This window comes from Aspergillus melleus, assembly GCF_016097325.1.
Source record: "Aspergillus melleus strain CBS 546.65 chromosome Unknown contig3, whole genome shotgun sequence".
NCBI classification, from domain to species: Eukaryota; Fungi; Ascomycota; class Eurotiomycetes; order Eurotiales; family Aspergillaceae; genus Aspergillus; species Aspergillus melleus.
Window position 1 is genome coordinate 4,495,323 of NW_025763372.1, and position 19,572 is coordinate 4,514,894.

The 19,572-nt window shown below is 51.5% G+C and overlaps 6 protein-coding genes across 6 annotated transcripts; 3 read left to right on the plus strand and 3 right to left on the minus strand.

The window, feature by feature from the left end:
• Positions 1-607: 607 nt before the first annotated feature.
• LDX57_006592 (putative TBP interacting domain protein) lies at positions 608-1,145 on the minus strand (the record flags this gene model as incomplete). Its single annotated transcript, XM_046088307.1, has 2 exons — positions 608-643; positions 705-1,145. 2 exons carry the CDS (start codon positions 1,143-1,145, stop codon positions 608-610), a joined length of 477 nt encoding a protein of 158 aa, XP_045944277.1.
• A 1,076-nt stretch (positions 1,146-2,221) lies between these two features.
• LDX57_006593 (putative chitin synthase activator (Chs3)) lies at positions 2,222-4,508 on the minus strand (the record flags this gene model as incomplete). Its single annotated transcript, XM_046088308.1, has 4 exons — positions 2,222-2,233; positions 2,287-3,540; positions 3,597-3,716; positions 3,774-4,508. The coding sequence occupies 4 exons, from the start codon at positions 4,506-4,508 to the stop codon at positions 2,222-2,224; spliced, it is 2,121 nt and encodes a 706-aa protein (XP_045944278.1).
• Positions 4,509-7,341: 2,833 nt separating this feature from the next.
• Positions 7,342-10,395, plus strand: chl1 (DNA helicase; the record flags this gene model as incomplete). The annotated part of the gene is made up of 8 exons (XM_046088309.1): positions 7,342-7,471; positions 7,523-7,527; positions 7,666-7,756; positions 7,814-7,980; positions 8,039-8,677; positions 8,727-9,389; positions 9,443-9,613; positions 9,670-10,395. The coding sequence occupies 8 exons, from the start codon at positions 7,342-7,344 to the stop codon at positions 10,393-10,395; spliced, it is 2,592 nt and encodes an 863-aa protein (XP_045944279.1).
• Positions 10,396-10,567: 172 nt separating this feature from the next.
• RPL28 (60S ribosomal protein uL15) lies at positions 10,568-11,784 on the plus strand. The gene is made up of 3 exons (XM_046088310.1): positions 10,568-10,708; positions 10,872-11,070; positions 11,257-11,784. Exons 1-3 carry the CDS (start codon positions 10,677-10,679, stop codon positions 11,473-11,475), a joined length of 450 nt encoding a protein of 149 aa, XP_045944280.1. The 5' UTR covers positions 10,568-10,676; the 3' UTR covers positions 11,476-11,784.
• Positions 11,785-12,146: 362 nt separating this feature from the next.
• On the minus strand, positions 12,147-13,540 carry LDX57_006596 (uncharacterized protein). The gene is made up of 2 exons (XM_046088311.1): positions 13,108-13,540; positions 12,147-13,044 (listed from the first exon to the last, which is right to left on the minus strand). The coding sequence occupies exons 1-2, from the start codon at positions 13,487-13,489 to the stop codon at positions 12,350-12,352; spliced, it is 1,077 nt and encodes a 358-aa protein (XP_045944281.1). The 5' UTR covers positions 13,490-13,540; the 3' UTR covers positions 12,147-12,349.
• Positions 13,541-14,166: 626 nt separating this feature from the next.
• On the plus strand, positions 14,167-19,555 carry pld3 (phospholipase D; the record flags this gene model as incomplete). Its single annotated transcript, XM_046088312.1, has 3 exons — positions 14,167-19,361; positions 19,423-19,491; positions 19,549-19,555. The coding sequence occupies 3 exons, from the start codon at positions 14,167-14,169 to the stop codon at positions 19,553-19,555; spliced, it is 5,271 nt and encodes a 1,756-aa protein (XP_045944282.1).
• Positions 19,556-19,572: the final 17 nt, after the last annotated feature.

The following is a 19,572-nucleotide window of genomic DNA, read 5'->3' on the forward strand; positions in this document are numbered from 1 at the left end:
GCGGAGTACCTCGTCTACAGTAGCCAGCTCTCTACATCTCTAGGTCCTCTGGAGGTAGTCACCGGCAGGAGTATAAGTCTGTATCAGTATATCTATATATATCTTCACTCTATGACTTTCAACGTGGACATGGAGAGACATTAACATCGAGGTGGATATCGATCTACAAGAAACAACCATAGACAATCACAGAAAGACGCCCTGCATGGGAGCTAGAAAATTAATTCCCTCGCGCATCCAAGGAAGACACTGCATCGGATCACGTCGCATGACAGAGTCGACAGGTCTAATGGCGTCATCCTCGAACGCTCACGCCCATCAGTCATCTGCAGACTGCAGCTCCACTGACTCGCTCGTTGTCCATCTGATGCAAGCAAGCTTCCCTTCAAACATTATTTCCATCTCCCGCCGATCATCGCTCGTTTCTCCACAAATCCCGTATCCCCAGATCCTCTAATTTCCCGGTCTGCAAAGAAACCTCCTTGATTTGTTTTCCGCTCGTTTGCCCTTCCACTGATCTTCAAGGCAACAAAATTTGATGAAACACACAGCAATCATAGAAGCAAACATCAAACGACTCAAACCCATAGAGAAGGCTGGAGCTCCTTCAATGAAAAGGATCCCCCTCGAGCCCTAAGGATTCCTGCGTGCCGGGGTTAGGGCAACCATGTTGTAGCTACAAGATCCGAGTAAGCCATACGTACCCAAAGCTCGTCCCGACTCATGTCCCCCGGAATGACCTCCGAGCACCTCTGCCACATGTCGAAACAAATTCGATGGCGGGCTTTGGCATGCTTTTGCCACCTTTTCCAGTCTCTACTGACATCCGCCAAACATTCCTGAGACACGGGGCCAGAATTCACCTGGCCGTCCCGTGACAGATGCACGAGGGTGGATTGGATATCTTGTTCTAGCTGGTTGATATCACGCCGGAGTTCACAGAGTAAGGGTCTTGTACCGAGAGCTAGCAGCTCCGCATGTGCCCTTTTTTCCTCTTCTTTGAACCGGCCAAGCTGCTGCCGAAGTCCTTGGATTTCTTCATCGATCGAAGCCACAGTTTCTGAAATGGCCGCGTTGGGCCCCTCCTGTAGGGCGTGGTACACGGTTTGCTTTCCTAAGCCGCCGGTATTCAGCGCTCTTATCATCCTCTAGGCTCCGGACAGGGACTTCCCACTGACCGGATGTTTTCCCTGCAATTCGTTTGCTCTGGTGCAGTTCCTTGAGAGCCTTGGTTGCATAGGCTTGGACGAGAAGTGGTCGTGGTTAGAGGCAACGGTCGAGTCTAGAGCTACGGACTGTCTCACCTTTGGTGACTTCATTATGTAGGTTCGTCGAGATGTCGTTGGCCTACTCAGAGTTAGTTTCGAGAGACAGATCCCTGGTGTGAACACATCTGAACTGACCGAGTATGGACGACTGCTGGAGTTAAGCGCCGGTCAATTAGAGGAAGAGAAAGACCCATACTTTTGCTCCCCTGAACTCGCGGACAGCAACCCTATGAGCCAGGTCCCTGGTAGCTTAACAGACAAGCTTACGAAGATATTCCAGAATCAACACAGTCCCATCCTGGGCAACTGATCACGGTTAGATACAATCGACGACCACAGGTTGTTGGCGGCCACCAGCTCACCATCACCCGAACTTTTGCCATTTCCCGGTTCTGACGACATGGTGGTTGACGAGAAGTCGGATATCTCATCAATGAGCGAGTCGACGTCGATGCAAGTGGTTGTCGCTGGTATGGTTGATGGGCAGTTGCTACAGAGTTGAAGGCTCAACCAAACTCCCCTCCTCAACGCACGTCACGTGGAGGGTGTCTACATCTCCTACCCCGATTGACCCGGGACTCTAGACGAGGCTTTGAGCGGTCAACATCGAACTGCATATTCTCCAATTCGAAACAAGTAAACAAACCCCAGTCGTGCTAGCTTCGAAACACAAAAAGTAAAGATCAGAGACAAAATGCAAGGGCAACATGAACTTAGGTTGGACACAGAAAGTAGAGTAAAGAGAAGATGGAAGAAAATAAAAAGATGAGTAAAAGGGAAAGAAACCTAAAAGTCAAATCGCCAGCTTCATTTTGCATTGAAAGATCACTTTTGTTTTGTTCTCAAGACCCATCAAAGCGAGCTACAGTTAGCAGACGACGAAGGCTTCTCCCTCCAAAATATTGAAACAGGAAGCGGCCGGATGATTTAGTTGACAGCTTGACCTAAGGGTATCACATCACAATCTGCGGAAGCATTAACGCTGAATCCAATTTCGGGGGAATGTCACGACACTTACGCAATCGTTGTCTTTCTGAACGGTTGGAACTCCCATTTCCTCGAAAGTTTTCGGTCCTTTGCCCACTTTGGGAGCCGGCGGTTTGGCCGGCGGCGCGGCGGGCTGTTGGCTAGTCGAGCTTGAAGAAGATGCAGGAGGCTTGGGGGTAGCCGGCGCGCTGGAAGGCTGCATGGATTCGGTACGGGGAGGGAAATTTGTTGACGAGGGCGAGGCCATGCTGGGCCGTGGAGAGCCCACCGGACCGCCTTGGGGAGGAGAGACGGGTGTTCTCGCCTGCCTGGGGTCTGGCATATTATCAAGCCGCTGGGGACGCCTGCGAGCATCAGCATTGGCGGACTCCAGAGGCGCCGAGTATCCGATATCCAGCTTAGGGGCCGCGGACACGGGGCTGGTTGGCCCCGCGCTCGAAGTCCCGGGCGCGGGAGATCGGTAGCCCATGGGCCCAGGTCCATACGACGCGGCACGGTTGTAGTTGGGCGCTGCTGCATTGGAGCGAATGTTGGGGTTGATGCCAAAGGCCGAACTCGGTCGTGGGTCGGGCATGCCGTAACCGGGCGGGTACACTGGCCGGGCGCGAGACGACGGTCTGTCCGGATAGGGAGCATTCGCCGGCGCGCCACTGTCCGAAAGGCTCATTCGAGACGGATCGGGCATCTCAATGTTCTCCTGAGTGGATTGCACGGAATCACCTCGCTGATGGGAGCCATAGCGGGATTTGATCCGGGCGATCGCAACTTGTTCATGATCTTTCCGCGACAGCGTCTTCGAGCGCGAAATGCTGTCGATCCGGCCCGTTGCGTCTTTGTTGCCGTTTGCTGCGGCCTTGGCATACCAGCTTCTCGCTTCCTTGATGTCCGACGGAACGTAGATGCCGACTTCGTAGAAGTAGCCCAGAGCAAACTCGGCGGTGGGAAAGCCACTCTGAGCGGCGCGCTGGGCATACGTAAAGGCCAGCTCGTCGTTCTTGTCAAAGACGCCCTCGTGCCCGCAAAGAAACCATTTACTGATTGCCATTTCAGCTTCCGGTTCCCCCTGGCGGGCGGCCAACGCGTTGTAGTGTAGAGACAGGGCGGGGTTGAAATCGCAGCCAAGTTGGCATAGTTCGTAAGCGGCGCCCATTTTGACCTGTGCTTTGGCGAACCCGTGATAGGCGGCTTTCTCGATGTTGACCCGCGCGGCATTTAGGTCGAGGGGTAGGTAGCTCTCGGGGACGTTCACCTGGGGCAACTCTCGCGCCAAAAGCATGCCGTAAACCTGTACACAGCGTGAGACCTTGCAGGGAACTGGAAACCAAGAAGAGGGTTACGCACGTAGGCGCCTTGAGGGGCATTCTCGTCGCAAGATTGCGCGGCAAGGTTGATATATTCCAGACCCGTTTGGTAGTCCTGGCGCTGCCCATGTTGGCCCAGAAGGATCATCATTCCTAGACGCTGTCATACCAAGTCAGCATGTGCCCGGTGGCACTCGAACGGTGCGCCGGGACGTACGTAGAAGGAGGCAGAGTCTGCCAGGGCGACGCCTTTCTCGTAGTGACGAATGGCCTTCTCCGGCTCCCCGGAGCTTTCAAACTGCATTCCAATGCGGTATTCAGCCCTCGCGTATCCTTTCTCCGCGGCCCTCGAGTAGGCGCGGAATGCCTCTTTCTTGTCAACGCGGAAACCGAATTTGCCGAACTCCAACCACATGCCCTTGATGAATTCGGCCTTGGGGTGGAACTGGTCGGCCAAAAAGTTCACGATATTCATGGCATCGACCTTGAGCTGACGCTCCACCTGGGGCGTTTGCGGACGCGGCGGCTGGATCAAAGACAGGCGGGCTTCATTCTGGGTGGCGGCCTCGACATAAGCCAGAGCATCCTGAGCCCAGGCTAGTTGCATCTCGGGGTCATTTGAAGAGAGCACCGGCATCCGGGCCTTCTCCAAGCTGGCCTCTTTCTGCTCGTCGGTAGGGGGCACATTTGGCGGGGGGTTGCGAAGGACGGGGAACGGGGAGAAGTTGGGGGATTCCATGTTGTCGTAGACGGCGGACTGCTCGTAGTGGGCGGCTTCGTAGCCGGAAGGAACAGGCTGACCTTGGACTACGGCAGCAGAGGAAGTTCGCTCGGGGAAACGCGATCGATCATATTGAGCGGGGGAAGGAGCGTGTTGACTGCGGTGAGGGTTTCGGGCCTCATGCTCGAGGTGGGCAATATTGTCCTGCATCGTCTCCGGGACTTCAGGCATCACCCTGGAGATTATTGGTAATTTTAGATTAGCAACGACATCCACCGAACCAGAAGGGGCTGGAAGTAAGACTAGTAGTCTAGTACGGCGTAGTCCTGAACGCCTTTTCTTTTTTGTTTTGGTTTCGCTCTGGGATTTTTAATTTCCCACCCCTTCCTGGGTTTATCCGCAACTAAAGGATCGGGGCGGTCGCACCTTTGAGGAGAAGGGGATATGACTTCTGGCATGTAAAAATCATCTTGGCCCCCTGGATACCATGTAGCACCTAGCCGTGGCTGACCGCGACCTTGCGGAGGCCTGTTCATTGTTGGGCGCCTGGTTTTTCCCTTTTTTCCCTTTAATTCTCCGTTTCCGAGACTATTGGATTTTGGATTTTTTTGGATTGATTGTTCTTGTTTTGTTTTGTTTATGAATTAAACCGTTGTTTCTTGTCGAGTTTGTCGTCCCCTTGGTTAATGGCGGGGAGGGATATGGTTTTCTTTCTTCTCCTTTCCTTTTCTTTCTTTCCTTTTTTCCCTTTTTCTCCTTGATTTTTCGGGGTTGTCGTTAAATAAGCCCCAGCTAATTAATGAAGGAGGGGTGTTGGCGCAGACTAGGAGGGAATCGGTTTCAACGGTTCATCAATAATAGATGAGTTAGAGGATCTAATGGTAATGGATTCGGGGAGAGAGCTCGGAGTGGAAATAAAAAAAAAAGAAAAAAGGGAAATCAAATCCAATCAATAAAAGGGATTCAATAACATTCCCAGGGGGAGGGGCAAGAAAAAAAAAGGCCCGCGGGGAAGTCTGGCGTAAGAAAGGCTGAAAGAAAACTGCTATCCACCGTGAAACACGGACAAGAAACTAAAAGTCAATAGTCAGAGCTGTCAATTTGGGGGAGTAAAATCTGGCGACGGTCGTATACTCGTATTATTATTATTATTATTATTCTATGATTGTTATTTATTATAAATAATTACTAGGCCGTATTTTCCCCGTCCAGACCCTGTTCAATCTGTCTTCCGAGTTGTCGGAGGTAGAGTGTGGGCTTGTATACTCGATCACATTGTTATTGACTTATTATTGATTACGTCTAGATAATTCATTTGTTTCTTATAGTTCAACAATCAAGACCTTGTCGTCCATGCAAAGGTCGGAAACAGGAGCTAAAATATTACTTCCCGAACTAGAAATCTATTAATAAAATCTTATGCAAGAATCGGCTGTGACCCACAGGGGGAAGAATGATTATTCTTAGTCCCCAATAGTTAGATGAACCCTTCGTCATCGCCTCATTACGGAGTACATACGGTGTACTGTCTAGTGTCTACACACCACTATGTCCTCAGCCTCTTTCGCGTATCCTTCGTGTCTATCAAGCGGAGGGTGAATGACCCCGCCATCGATAATCAGATCCAGAATACATATTGTATAAACAATCCATGTTTCAATCCACACCTACTCCGTACACCGATAGGTACGGAGTACGCCGTATTCCTGGTATCGCGTTCCAAATTGGGGAAAGCACTTCACTGCCGCTTGGCATCTGGTGTGTGGTCTATAAAAGATAGCCTCGCGCCCCTCTGATAATGGCCTTCACTCGACCCCTTTTCGCGTATTTCTGCTATCGAACCGGCCACTCCGTGTCTAGCGGCTCACCAACCCTTTGACTTCAAGTGTGACCGGGCCTATCTATCTATCGCATGCTGGGTTGTCCAAGTACATAGGGTTGGTTGGATGGGAGCACGGACAATTATTAATCCTTCTGCCGAAGGGTATTGGCATCCCTACTAACGCCTGGAAGGCCAGCAACGTTCACTCTTTCTCATTGTCACATCTCCTAATGCGCATATCATTATCCCTATTATGAACGGCTTAATCCAAGAGACTCGCGAGCACATTATTCGCCAGATCCGAGTGGTCCTTGCAAATCACCTACGAGATGTCGGTTCAGGCACAATACGGATACTTGGTGATACTCCAAATAGTATCCTTGATCCTGGAGACTATTTAGGATCTATACGTCCATTTGTTTCAGAGACCGAAAAATGTCTCCAAGATCACCACCCCAACAACAAGACTCGATTTATTGCTGTCAAAATCTGCCGCGGAAATCACTCCTACTTTGTACTTGATCTCAATAATACTGATTATAACTACGAAACTGCCCATGAATGTAAAACATTAATTCCTATTTATGTTCTTCGCCTATCGAGAAGACAACCTACAATTTTCCGAAAACGGGAGCTGGATGAAACAATTGCAAAATCTCTTCGTGATATGCACAATTGTCATGGTCAGGATCCTCTACCTTTGTTTGACAATCATTATGAAGAGAATCGTTATTACCGCCACCCACGCAGCGTCTAACATGGATAATGGAGTATTCGGTTTCGCGACTGTCAATGCAATGATGTTGTCTTGTTATTACCTAGCTACGTCGGTCAGGGGGGATGGAGGAGGTCCACAACATCATGTAGCCAAAGCCATGCCAAGCATCCCAGCACCTTTAGCTATTGTATAGTCGGTTAAACCGCTTTATATTAGCGTAAGCTGGACCAATTGTACGGAGATTATTTGCCTCGTCGGCTTGATACTGGCATGCACAGGCTTTGCGATTCAAAAGCTCAAATTAACCCTTTCCACTCCTCCTACCTCAGGTGACCAGTGGTGCCTGAGGCTGTACACATAGGATTACCTAATCCATCGTACATCGGATTTGCAGGCAAAGAATCGATCGGTGTTCAGGTTACTTCCGGTGTACAGTCTTAGGGTGTAGGGAGAACTGCTAATCCATCCCTAAATACTATGTCATTGATCTAGTAGTTTCTGCTCCAGACACGTGGAAGAGCGCCATGGACCTCTCCCCAGAGAATTCCAATTTCAATCACCCTTACTCGCCCTATGACATCCAGCTTCAGTTTATGCGCGCCCTTTACACTTCTCTCGAAGAGGGCAAGGTGGCTGTTTTTGAGTCTCCTACTGGTTAGTCCCATCCCATCTCCTTCGCGAGCTATGTGCTAATATCAACTCTAGGCACGGTGAGTGACGCAAATCAGTTTCCATGGTTTCAAGCGCTCGGATAGAACCCATGGGCCTACAATCGTCAGAACTTTCAAATTGAACTTGTTCACTCTTTGCCATGGCAATTACTAAAATTGGACTATCTTTTCTTCTAGGGAAAATCCTTAAGTTTAATATGCGGCTCCTTAACTTGGTTGCGCGACCACAAGCGCAAGGCTCTTCAAGAACTAGTGGAGAACACCGCATGTTAGTTACAGGCCAACTTGGATGTAGGGTGAATTCCCCTAATTTGTTATCATTCAGGCGATGAAGATGAACCAGAATGGATGAAAGAGTTCGCAAAACGCGAATCAAGCCGGGCCATTGCCGAAAAGAAGAAGAGACTTGAATCAAGGCTGGCAAAGATACGGCAAGAAGAAGAGAAGCTTAAAGTGGCTCACGAAAGTTCTGAGGGTCCTCGGAAACGACAGGTATGGCAGTTGCCTTCTTCCTGCAATAGAGACCTCAGTACTAATGTGCTCCGCCTAGAAAATGAATGCCCCATCTACTGCTTTAGATGTACAGGATGAAGATTCTTTTGCATTAGATGACTATGAAAGTGATACTGAGGAGCAAAAGAATTCGCAGATGTCATCAGGCCAACCCAGTGGTCTGTCTGCCAGCACCCTGGGTCTATTAGAGCAGTTCAAAGGGAAACTCTCAAGCAAGCCGGCGGAGAAAGATGACGCCGAGGGATTGACCAGAATTTTTTATTGCTCCCGAACCCATTCTCAATTGACCCAATTTGTGAGCGAGCTAAGGCGCGTTGAGATGCCGCCAAGCGTGCCGAAGGAGCTCAGCCTTGATCTTACGGGCGAAGGAGAACTCGAGGAGCGGATCAAGCATCTGTCGCTTGGGTCCCGTAGGAACCTGTGCATCAACCCAAAAGTGGCTGCTTTGGAAAATCCAACCGCAATTAACGAACGATGCCTTGAGTTACAACAACCTGGCGTTGCAGCCCAGGACAAATGCCCCTTCCTGCCGTCCAAGAACGATGAAGCGCCACTACTGAACTTCCGCGATCATGCGTTGGCGACAGTCAAAGACATTGAAGACTTGGGAAACATTGGCAAGAAGACTGGAACTTGTCCTTATTATGCATCCCGATCGGTCATCAAACACACCGAGGTAGGCCACCCGTTCAGTCCTTTACGAGCATGTTGCTGATACCGCAAAGATTGTGACGCTTCCATACCCCCTGCTCCTCCAGCGATCAGCACGAGAGGCCCTAGAAATCTCCGTCAAAGATCACATCGTCATTATTGACGAGGCGCATAACCTGATGGACGCCATCTCTAACATCCACTCAGTCACAATCACGCTTTCCCAACTAGAGACTTCGATCTCACAACTGACAGCTTACGCGCGGAAGTTCAAGACGCGCTTAAAGGGGAAGAACAGAAGCTACATCGCACAAGTCATTAGGCTTGTCAGTTCAATTGCGGATCATCTTCGGTCTCTCAAAAACACTTCTGCTCCTGAGGGCTGTGTGCAATCTTCAGATCTCATGGCTGGAAGAGGCGTTGACCAAATCAACCCCTACAAGCTGTGTAGGTACTTGCAGGAGAGCAAATTGGCTAGGAAGGTTGATGGCTACGTTGAGTTCTCCAAGGAAAAAGCAGATCACCAATCACACTCGAAACCTACCACGCCCGTCCTTTTCCACGTATCAAGCTTTCTTTTACCTCTGATGAACCTCACGGCTGAAGGGCGGCTATTCTATTCGAAAACATCAGACGATATCCAATTAAAGTACATGTTACTCGACCCAACAAATCATTTCAGGGAGATAGTTGAAGATGCACGGGCAGTCATCTTAGCGGGTGGAACAATGTCTCCAGTAGGACGAATCCCCCCTCACCTCACTACCAACGAGCTAACACCCAGATCAAGATGTCAGATTACATGAATCATTTATTCTCATATGTGCCACACAATCGGTTAGATACCTTCAGCTATGGCCATGTCATCCCATCAGAAAACCTGGTTGCACATACTCTCGGAAAGGGGATCTTCGGTTCCGATTTCGATTTCACCTACGAAAATCGGAATTCCGAGAAGACAGTAAGCATGATACACTGAACAAGCGATTTGCTATCTCATCTAACCACTCTACACAGATCAATGATCTCGGGCGAACAATTGCAGCATTTTGTCAGGTGATTCCCGACGGCGTGGTTGCCTTTTTCCCCAGCTTTGATTATCTACACCAGGTCATAAGCACATGGAAGAAGCCCATTCCGGGCGACGAGAGCAAAAGTGTCTACAATTTGATCGAGCGGAAGAAACCCATTGTGTACGAGTCCCGCGATATGACGGTCACAACGGAGGAGCTCCTTCAGGATTATGCTCGGACTATTGAAGCGGGTAAAGGGGCTCTGCTCTTATCGGTAGTAGGGGGCAAATTGTCCGAAGGCATTAACTTCTCGGACAGACTGGGACGGGGTGTTTTGATTGTTGGTCTGCCTTTCCCGAATATACACAGCGCGGTTTGGCAAGCCAAAATCCAGTACGTCGAGCAGAAGGCGTTTGCGCAAAACTCCGGGGCCAACCGACAGTCGGCCGCCAAAGCTGCGGGCAGGGATTTCTACGAAAATGCTTGCATGCGAGCAGTCAACCAGAGTATTGGACGGGCTATCAGACATCAGAATGATTACGCCGCCATCGTGCTTATTGACAAGCGGTATCAGAGCGCTAATGTACAAGGGAAACTGCCGACATGGATTAAGCAGAGTATGGCGAGCACTTCCGTGCAACGACCGACAGGGGCAGTAGTAGGCAGCCTTGCTAAATTTTTCACTGGCAGGAGAGGAAGGCAGGAGCCAAAATCGATAGAATACGAATGATGAAGAATCTCATATTCAATGCTAAAGTACTTCTCGGGACTGATTCCATAGATCATGGTCCGTTGGAGCGCCAAGGCTCTGATTCAGCGGCCGGAGACCGGATCACGTGGCTCACCGCCCGCGAACGGCAAAAGTCAGGGTTTGACCCTACTTCAGGGCAAGCGAACGGTTTAGCGCACACTCTAGCCGCCCCGGGCCTTGATTTCAACATCTGAGAGCAGCACCCACGACCGCATCCCCCCCATCGCCAACCTCTTGTCGTTCACAGCACCGCCGACAAGATGCCTACCCGTTTCTCCAAGACCAGGAAAGCGTGAGTTTATGACCGTCCGTTCTGTCGCCTCGAAAAGCGGCTGAACGTTGTCATTGCCGTGAAATGCGACAACGCCGATGTTCCCGCTCGAAACCCCCTTTGGATACTGAATTGAACGCCCTTCGAATGAGCACAACGACTGACTGAGTTTTCTTTCTCATAGCCGCGGTCATGTCTCCGCCGGTTACGGACGTATCGGCAAGCACCGCAAGCACCCCGGTGGTCGCGGTATGGCCGGTGGTCAGCACCACCACCGTACCAACCTCGACAAGTACCACCCCGGTTACTTCGGTAAGGTCGGTATGAGGTACTTCCACAAGACCCAGCAGCAGTTCTGGAAGCCCACGATCAACCTCGACAAGGTACGTTGAAGATTTGGAAAGCGCAACCCACGAGACGAAAGACAACCTCCCCGAGCCAGCAATCGCGTGAAAAAAAAGGGACAGGATGAAAGAAGACCGCGAAATGAGAGCAATGGGAATGGACTTCGTTTTTGTTGGAAGGATTCTTGATTCTGGGAACAATTGCTGATAAGAGATTCCTTACAGCTGTGGAGCCTTGTCCCCGCCGAGAAGCGTGAGGCCTACCTGAGCGGCCAGAAGACCGACACCGCCCCCGTTATCGACCTCCTTCCCCTGGGCTACTCCAAGGTCCTCGGAAAGGGCCGTATCCCCGAAGTCCCCGTCGTCGTTCGCGCCAGATACTTCAGCCGGGATGCCGAGAAGAAGATCAAGGAAGCCGGTGGTGTCGTTGAGCTGGTGGCTTAAGATGGAATGACAACGGAAGGACAAAGTACTGGGCGGGTGCTGCGCTGGCCACGGTCAGTGTAATAGAGGATCAGTCTCATCAGGAAAGGGATCTGAGAACTCGACAATGGGAACCGCGGATCGAAACGCATTGGTCCGTGTATTTAACAAAAATAAAGGGTCTTTGTTTGCGATGAGCATGTTGTGGCCTCCAGACGCCCTTACGATCTCACTCTATTAAACAAAATACCATCAGTGACGTTTTGATTTTTTCCCCCCGATTCCTCGCTTCGCCCAATTCTCCCCAAAGTCACTTGATCCTGAAACCTGCATACTGAATGTGCTGTGTCCTTGGACGTAGAACATATCAGGCATTGCCTTTGATTTCGGAGTCGCTGCGTACGGTGTAGACGAGTTTTCTGGCTTGGCAGGTGTTTCTGATATTCTTCTCGGTCCATGTATTTTTACTCTCAAAAAATCGGTTGGTCGATTTAGCGGCTCCTGTCCGAGCCAGGCGCAGTCCTAGAAACGCTATCTTTCGGTGGCTTAGTTGCCCGGCCTGTAAGCGTTCTAGACGCCTCAGGTGCAAAATGCCAAGCCTTTGGCCGTTTGTCAGTTTCTATGCCCATTTTATGATGTAACCACCTTAAGAGGGCGTTTCTTCCGATGTCTCAAATTACGAACCCTTATTCACAAAGCGATTGATTAGTTAGACACCCTGATAAGCACGATAGCCAGTCTGGGAGCCAGCACGCTTACGATTTCAACATGAGAAATGTTGCAAGATAATAGTTCGTACATATAAGCGTAGTCTATCCATGAATCCGACTATTTACAAGGTGAGCTGAGCCCCCAGTCATAATATAGCATCAAGGAGATATCATAAGACATAAGATCATATCTTGGCTTCGCGGACGGAGTCCGAGCCTTCTTTGCCAGCTTCTAAGGTCTCACGAATGAACCGGACTGCTTCGGTAACCATCTTAGGGGTAACTTCATGTCCGGCATTCTCATCGATTATATCTTCCAGCGTCACCGCACCATCAGCGAACCACCCATCCGGTCCTATGGTCTGTTTCAGCCAGGTGAGAAAAGCCTCTCCCCGGTGATACGGCACCAGCTTATCCAAACCGCCGGACAGGTTGAGGATCTTTTTGTTCGCTAGGCAGCGAGTGAGAAGAGGACGCAAGGCTTGCTTTTCTTCCTCGTTCGGTTCCCGCACGGGCCCCTCTGATCTCGAGCCAAGGTAGCCTAGAAGCAAGGCGGCAGGATCGTAGTTGCGAACGGTATCCAGGAGCGTGGACGGGAAAGCCTCGGAACACAGGAACTGGGCGCCGGGCGGGTTGCTCTCCGTCCAAGCCGCGAGCTTTGACAATCTTGCCCGGTCCGCCATGAGATTCACATAATCCGGGCAGCCGATGATGACCACGCCCGCACTCACGCGAGGCTCGTGCAGGATGCAGCTCCACGCCGCATGGCCGCCTAGGGATACACCAAGGACAAGGTTGTCAGAGATGCGGCGTTGAGACGCGGGGAAGACGAATGATGGGAGATAGTCCATCAGCAGTGATACATCCCGGGCGGTACCCTCTACATTCCATTGTGTCAGTTCCGGCAGGAGAACGAGCAGAGTTGGCGTCTCTCAAAACTTACGGAAGATGGAGAACATGTCCTGCGCATGTCGAGGGTTGCCCTGTCTCCAGGCCTCATTGCCGAGGGGATCGACTAGGCGAGAGCCGTGATTCCTCTGATCGAAAGCCACGGCAATCAAGCCGGTGACGGGTGCCTTGATATCAGCGGCACGATCCTGGATCCTTTGATTCCAGTCCTTGATGACAGCGCCAGCGATGGGACTCATGCGCTCCTGGGTGGCCAGGCGGGGGTGCAGAAGCCAGAGACAAGCAACCTCGGTAGCGTTAGAGGGGAGCTCGTCGAGACCGAAGACGGTTGTGAGGATCCCCGCGATGGGGTACGTCTTGCGCGAAACAGACACGGGGCTGGAGGCCGAATCCAAGGTGTTTAAGGGATCAGTCATTGTGTGATCTTGTATGTTGTCTTTTGTCAGGTTGTTATGTGCAGGAAGCTATGGGAGAGAAGAAAAGGAAGTATGGAAAGGAATCAACCCCAGATCATCATTAATCCTCTTACAGTACAGTACTAGACTCGTATCAGGTCAGGTATCAGGTACAACCTTACGGAGTACATCCAAGCCCTGAATTAAAGGGGGTCGGATTAATCATGAAGTGGAGGAATAATCGGTTAACAGTTAAAACTGACTCCTGAAAATTATGGGTTTTATTCCATTCTACTCCATTTTTTTCTCCAATTAATTTTAATCTTTTTTTCAATTGAAATCCCAGCAAGGGGCCCAGTTCTGGACTGTCTAACGGGACGGCACTCCACTCCACCGCGGCTTGGGGACCGACAGTTGCTGCTCACGCAACGCTCCTTTCAAAACTCAGCCCGTCTCCTTTACTCTGTCTGTTCTTCTGCTTTGGCGGTTTCTTGCATTATTCCGGGGAGATTGGTTTTTCCGCATTCTCCTCCAACTTCCCCTCCCCTGGATGGCCTTCTCTTGAATATGAGCATTCCCCCAGTTCCTTGAGGTCGGTTTCCATTGAATCCACTCCGTACCGCAAGGTATACCTGCCCCCGTTCCCCGGGGTGCCCTTGAGCCTGACTGACCCGATTCCTTCGCGAGCAGCAATTAACATGACGGATTCTACCGCCCCTCCCTCCGAGACGAGGGGCCCCGAAAGCACCCCGAATCACTTGAACTTTGGCGGTTTCGAGCCTCTGTCGCTGTCGCTGCCCAGTGACCCCAGACAGTCCCCCCCTTTACCATCTCCGGGGACCCAAAACGCTACGCCGGCGAACAACAATGCAGAGTCTGTAGATGACCGCGATCGAACGGGCTACTTTATTGCCAAGCCAGGTGGCAGTGAACAAACAGAGAAACCCACGGGGGATGTCAACGGATTTCAGGAGGGGCTCGACGGTGCCCCTAAAAGCACGCCCGCCTCCTTGAACTCTCGACGACCGATCGATCTGGTCAGCAACTCGCAGAAACCCAGAAGCTTGAGTTCCCAACAGAACCACCCCGGAACGCCCGCTACGCCCCGCCGTCCCAGCGTCCAGTTCACCCAGGACGCTTCCGAGAATGACCATCTCCCGGAATTGAATCAGTCTAGACCGCCGTCGGCCATGGGCGATGAAGCAGACCCAGCATCGAAAGGGAAAAATTCTCTGTTCACAAAAATCAAAGCCTTTGCCGCCTCGCCCTCATTCTCCCACTCGCGGTCAGCCAGCGGCGCAACGATCGGGGATATCAGACCGCCGAACCATGACCTGGCCACCCCCGGTTCGGAAAGGGGGGAGTTCCGCTTCCCGAATACGCTGGAGGAGGAGGGGAGTGATATGGACGCCGACGCTGAGGAAAGTGCTGGGGAGCAAAATGTTCAACATCGCAAGAAGAAAAAACATCTGCGACGAGCAAAGGGCAATGACTCTGCGCCCCAGACCGAGCCGAACACGCCCAAGGCTGTAAGCCGACCGTCATTCAACTTCACCAGCTCCTTTGCCCCTTCGGAGAACCACCGGCCCATCTTTTTTCCCCGACGGAATACCGGCGACTACGCCCAGCAGCGTGAAGGAGTGTCAGAGGATGAAGGTCGGGATCGCCTCAACCAGGACACCACCTGGAGGCGGAGAAGTGCCTGGCTCGCCAACTCGCGCGGAATCACTCAGGGCGGGCCAGATGAAAGACGGCCAAGTAATCTCCGCCGATTAACCGGGTTCGGGCCCTCAGAAAACGCGGAAGGGCTTTCGGCTCCTTGGAGGCGACATCGAGCGGATCGTGGTTCCAGCCTGAGTGCCCAAAGATGGCGACAGATCAAAGCAGGTTTGAAGCTGATCGGACAGCGGCGTAAAGCTGACAACACGGTGGATCACGCAAAGTCGGCCGAGCTGCTAGCTGAACTAACTTCAGGTGTGCCGGCAGCATTGATTTTGGCCAGTATGTTCCAGCGTGATGAGCACGGGAGCAAGCGAATCCCAATTCTTCTGGAGCAGCTCAAGGTTCGAGTCACAGACAGTAAAATTGACTCGCATTCTGGAGATCGTCACCTGGTGTTCAGAATCGAACTCGAATACGGCAGCGGCATGACTCGCATGAAGTGGATCATTCATCGAACCCTGAAGGATTTCGCGAATATCCATTTGAAGTACAAGCTCCATTTTGGGACGCAAAAATACATCCAATTGCGAAATACCGAAAGTGGACAGAATCTTCCGCGGTTTCCTCGAAGCGCATTCCCATACCTGCGTGGTGTGCGCGGCCTAGACAGTGACATGGAGGACGAGGAGGACGAGGGTGGCTACGAGACCGCTGCAGAGGCAACGAGCGGCAACGAGAGAGCTGGTAGAAGACAACAGTACACAAGAAGGCAATCGTCCGCTGGCCCCTCTCGACGGCAGTCGACCGTGACAAACACCGAAGGCGAGACGGCAGAAGCAGGCCCGTCAGCCAAGAAGGAAAGCTACCCGGAGCGGCAGAGAAAGAAGCTGGAATCCTATCTTCAAAAGTTGATACGCTTTTTGATCTTCAAGCCCGATAGCAACCGTCTGTGCAAGTTCCTAGAGCTGTCGGCGCTAGGTGTTCGTCTTGCTGCCGAGGGCAGCTATCACGGTAAGGAAGGGTATTTGATCATCCAGTCATCAAAGGGCCTTGATTTCCGGAGGGCCTTGACACCGGCAATGGTAAAGAAGCGCCATTCACCTAAATGGTTCCTTGTCAGACACAGCTATGTCGTCTGTGTTGATTCGCCCGAGGAGATGAACATCTACGACGTGTTTCTGGTCGACCCCTTTTTCAAACTCCAAACACAGAAGATAAGTTTACGCAACCAGAAGGCAAAGGAGCTGGCAAAGTCGGCGAAGGAATCGGCCAGGCACCCGCAACATCATACGCTGAAACTCGAAAACTCGGAGCGGAAGCTCAAGCTCCTGGCCAGGAACGAACGTCAACTCCACCAATTTGAGGACTCAATTCGCTTCATGGTTGACAACACCCCCTGGTCAAAGCCCAATAGATTCGACAGCTTTGCCCCCGTGCGTCCCAATTGTTTTGCCCAGTGGCTGGTGGACGCTCGTGACCATATGTGGGTAGTCTCGCGTGCGATCAATCAGGCAAAGGATGTCATCTACATCCATGACTGGTGGCTGAGTCCTGAGCTTTACATGCGACGGCCAGCTGCTATCAGCCAAAAGTGGCGTCTGGATCGCCTTCTTCAACGCAAGGCTCGCGAAGGAGTGAAGATCTTTGTGATTATGTATCGAAATATTAATTCGGCCATTCCGATTGACTCGGAGTACTCCAAGTTCTCTCTTCTCGATCTGCATCCGAACGTCTTTGTCCAAAGGTCTCCCAATCAGTTCAGACAGAACACTTTCTTCTGGGCCCATCATGAGAAATTATGCATCATTGACCATACGCTGGCTTTCGTGGGAGGTATCGATTTGTGTTTCGGAAGATGGGATACGCCACAGCATATGCTCACGGACGATAAGCCGACCGGATTCGAGACACCAGACGGGCCAAAAGATGCAGACCATTGCCAGCTCTGGCCCGGTAAAGACTATTCCAACCCGCGTATTCAAGATTTCTATGATTTGGACAAACCTTATGAGGAGATGTATGACCGAAACATCACACCTAGGATGCCGTGGCATGACATATCAATGCATGTCGTCGGTCAGCCAGCCCGGGATCTCACGCGTCATTTCGTTCAGCGCTGGAACTATATCTTGCGTCAGCGCAAACCAACACGGCCTACTCCGTTTCTCCTGCCACCGCCGGACTTTGAACCTGCCGACCTAGAGGCCCTAGGCCTTGATGGGACCTGTGAAGTTCAGATCTTACGATCTAGCAGTGCTTGGTCGACTGGCACTGGGGACTTGACGGAGCACAGCATCATGAACGCGTACGTCAAATTGATCGAGGAATCCGAACACTTCGTCTACATCGAGAACCAATTTTTCGTCAGTACATGTGAAATCGACGGGAGAAAGATCGAGAATCTAATCGGTGACGCGTTGGTGGAGCGGATCACCAGGGCCGCGAAGAATCAAGAAGCTTGGCGCGCTACCATCGTCATCCCACTAATCCCCGGATTTCAGAATACCGTGGACAGTGAAGGTGGAACTAGCGTTCGTCTGATCATGATGTGCCAGTACCGGAGTATCTGTCGCGGAGAAACCTCTATCTTTGGGCGACTTCGAGCTCTCGGCATTGAACCCGAAGACTACATTCAGTTCTACAGTCTCCGGTCCTGGGGCAAAATTGGACCCAACAATCATCTGGTCACCGAACAATTGTATATCCATGCCAAATGTATGATTGTGGACGACCGAGCCGCGATCATTGGGTCTGCGAATATCAACGAACGATCCATGTTAGGCTCCCGGGACTCGGAGGTCGCATCCGTCGTCCGGGACACTGATATGATCTGGTCTTCGATGAACGGCCGTCCTTACCTCGTCGGAAGATTCCCTCATACGCTTCGGATGCGTCTCATGAGAGAGCATTTGGGCATCGATGTGGACGAGTTGATGGAACATTCAATGGCGACCGAGGAGGAACTGCGAAAGATTGAAATCGCAGAGGAGGACTCGAAACCCATAGAAGATCGTGAAAGGCTCGACTCTGAGTCTCTTATGCAGGAGAAACAGACAGAACGGGATATGATCGAACGTCGGCATCGCATTCAGGACGAGTTTCTCTCACGCTCGGAAGACATGCACAGCTTTAACCATGATGTCGACTGGGAGCAGAGCAACAACCCGAACCTCAAATCCAACAGAAAGCTGACGGCTGATCCGAGGGTGACTTCCAACCCAGGACACAAAAAGGACGTGGATGGGTTTGGGACTGACAATCTTGATGCTGCTGCGCAGGCCGGATTGGGGGACGCCCGCGATACCCAATTCCTGGATACGAAAACCGAAGTACTGGTTTCTCCCGTTGCAAGCGAGGGCAGAGGCACCGTGCAGCAACCGAAGCGTTCGCAACAACAATCCTCCCAGCACGCTGATGAAAGGAACGGCCAGAATTCTTTTGCGGCAACAGGTAACGGTGTTGAGTCGAGTCCTGTTGCTCAAGGCTCACATGCCCGCGCTTCTGCTCCAGTGTCTGGACAAGAGCCCGAGAGTGCATCAAGAGACAAATATGATTCTGACAAATACCCGCATCCGCTTGGCCCAGACATGAAACATGTCTATATCGATCAGGACTGCATGCGAGACCCGGTGATTGATTTGTTCTACCTGGATACATGGCATGCCGTTGCGGAGAAGAACACCAAGATCTTCCGCAGCGTTTTCCGTTGCATGCCTGACAGCGAAGTGAAATCCTGGAAAGAATACAAAGAGTACACTGCTTATGCAGAGCGTTTCACCGAGTTGCAGAACCAGCAAAGCTCCAAGGCAACCAAGTCGCATCTGCAGGCTGTCAGTCCGAGCACCGAAAAGCAAACGAACGAAGCCACCCAGAACTTCGGCGACCGTTCACCGTCTGAGCCGACAAGACAAGAGACGTCAGACTTGGACGAGAAAGCTACTCGCAGAATAAGCGACGTGATAGCCCCAGGCAACGCACGAAACGGGCGACATGATGAAAGTGGCTCGTCTGGCGAGGACGCGGACAAGCAGCGCTTTGATCCGCCGGTGGTTGAATACTCGGAGGCGTTGAATCGGAACGCTACCACTCATTCCCGACGACGACGGCGAAGAGCCACAACCTTGGGTTCGAAGCGAGAATTCCATGCATCTGATGAGATGATGGATATGCAGAAGGCGGAGAATATGTTGGACAAGGTTCAGGGACATCTTATCCTGTGGCCTTATGACTGGTTTGTGATCCTTCGTGACTACTGTTTTGCATGCTCAGTGTTGACTGACCATTTATCCTAGGCTTGAGAAAGAGGAACAGGGCGGAAACTGGCTTTACACGTTGGATCAGATCTCCCCGCTGGAAATTTAGTAGGCTTCCCTGCCCCCATCTAGGGTTTGACGAACTGTTTGCTGACCCCGATATAGTAATTAATGTGTTCATCCCGAATG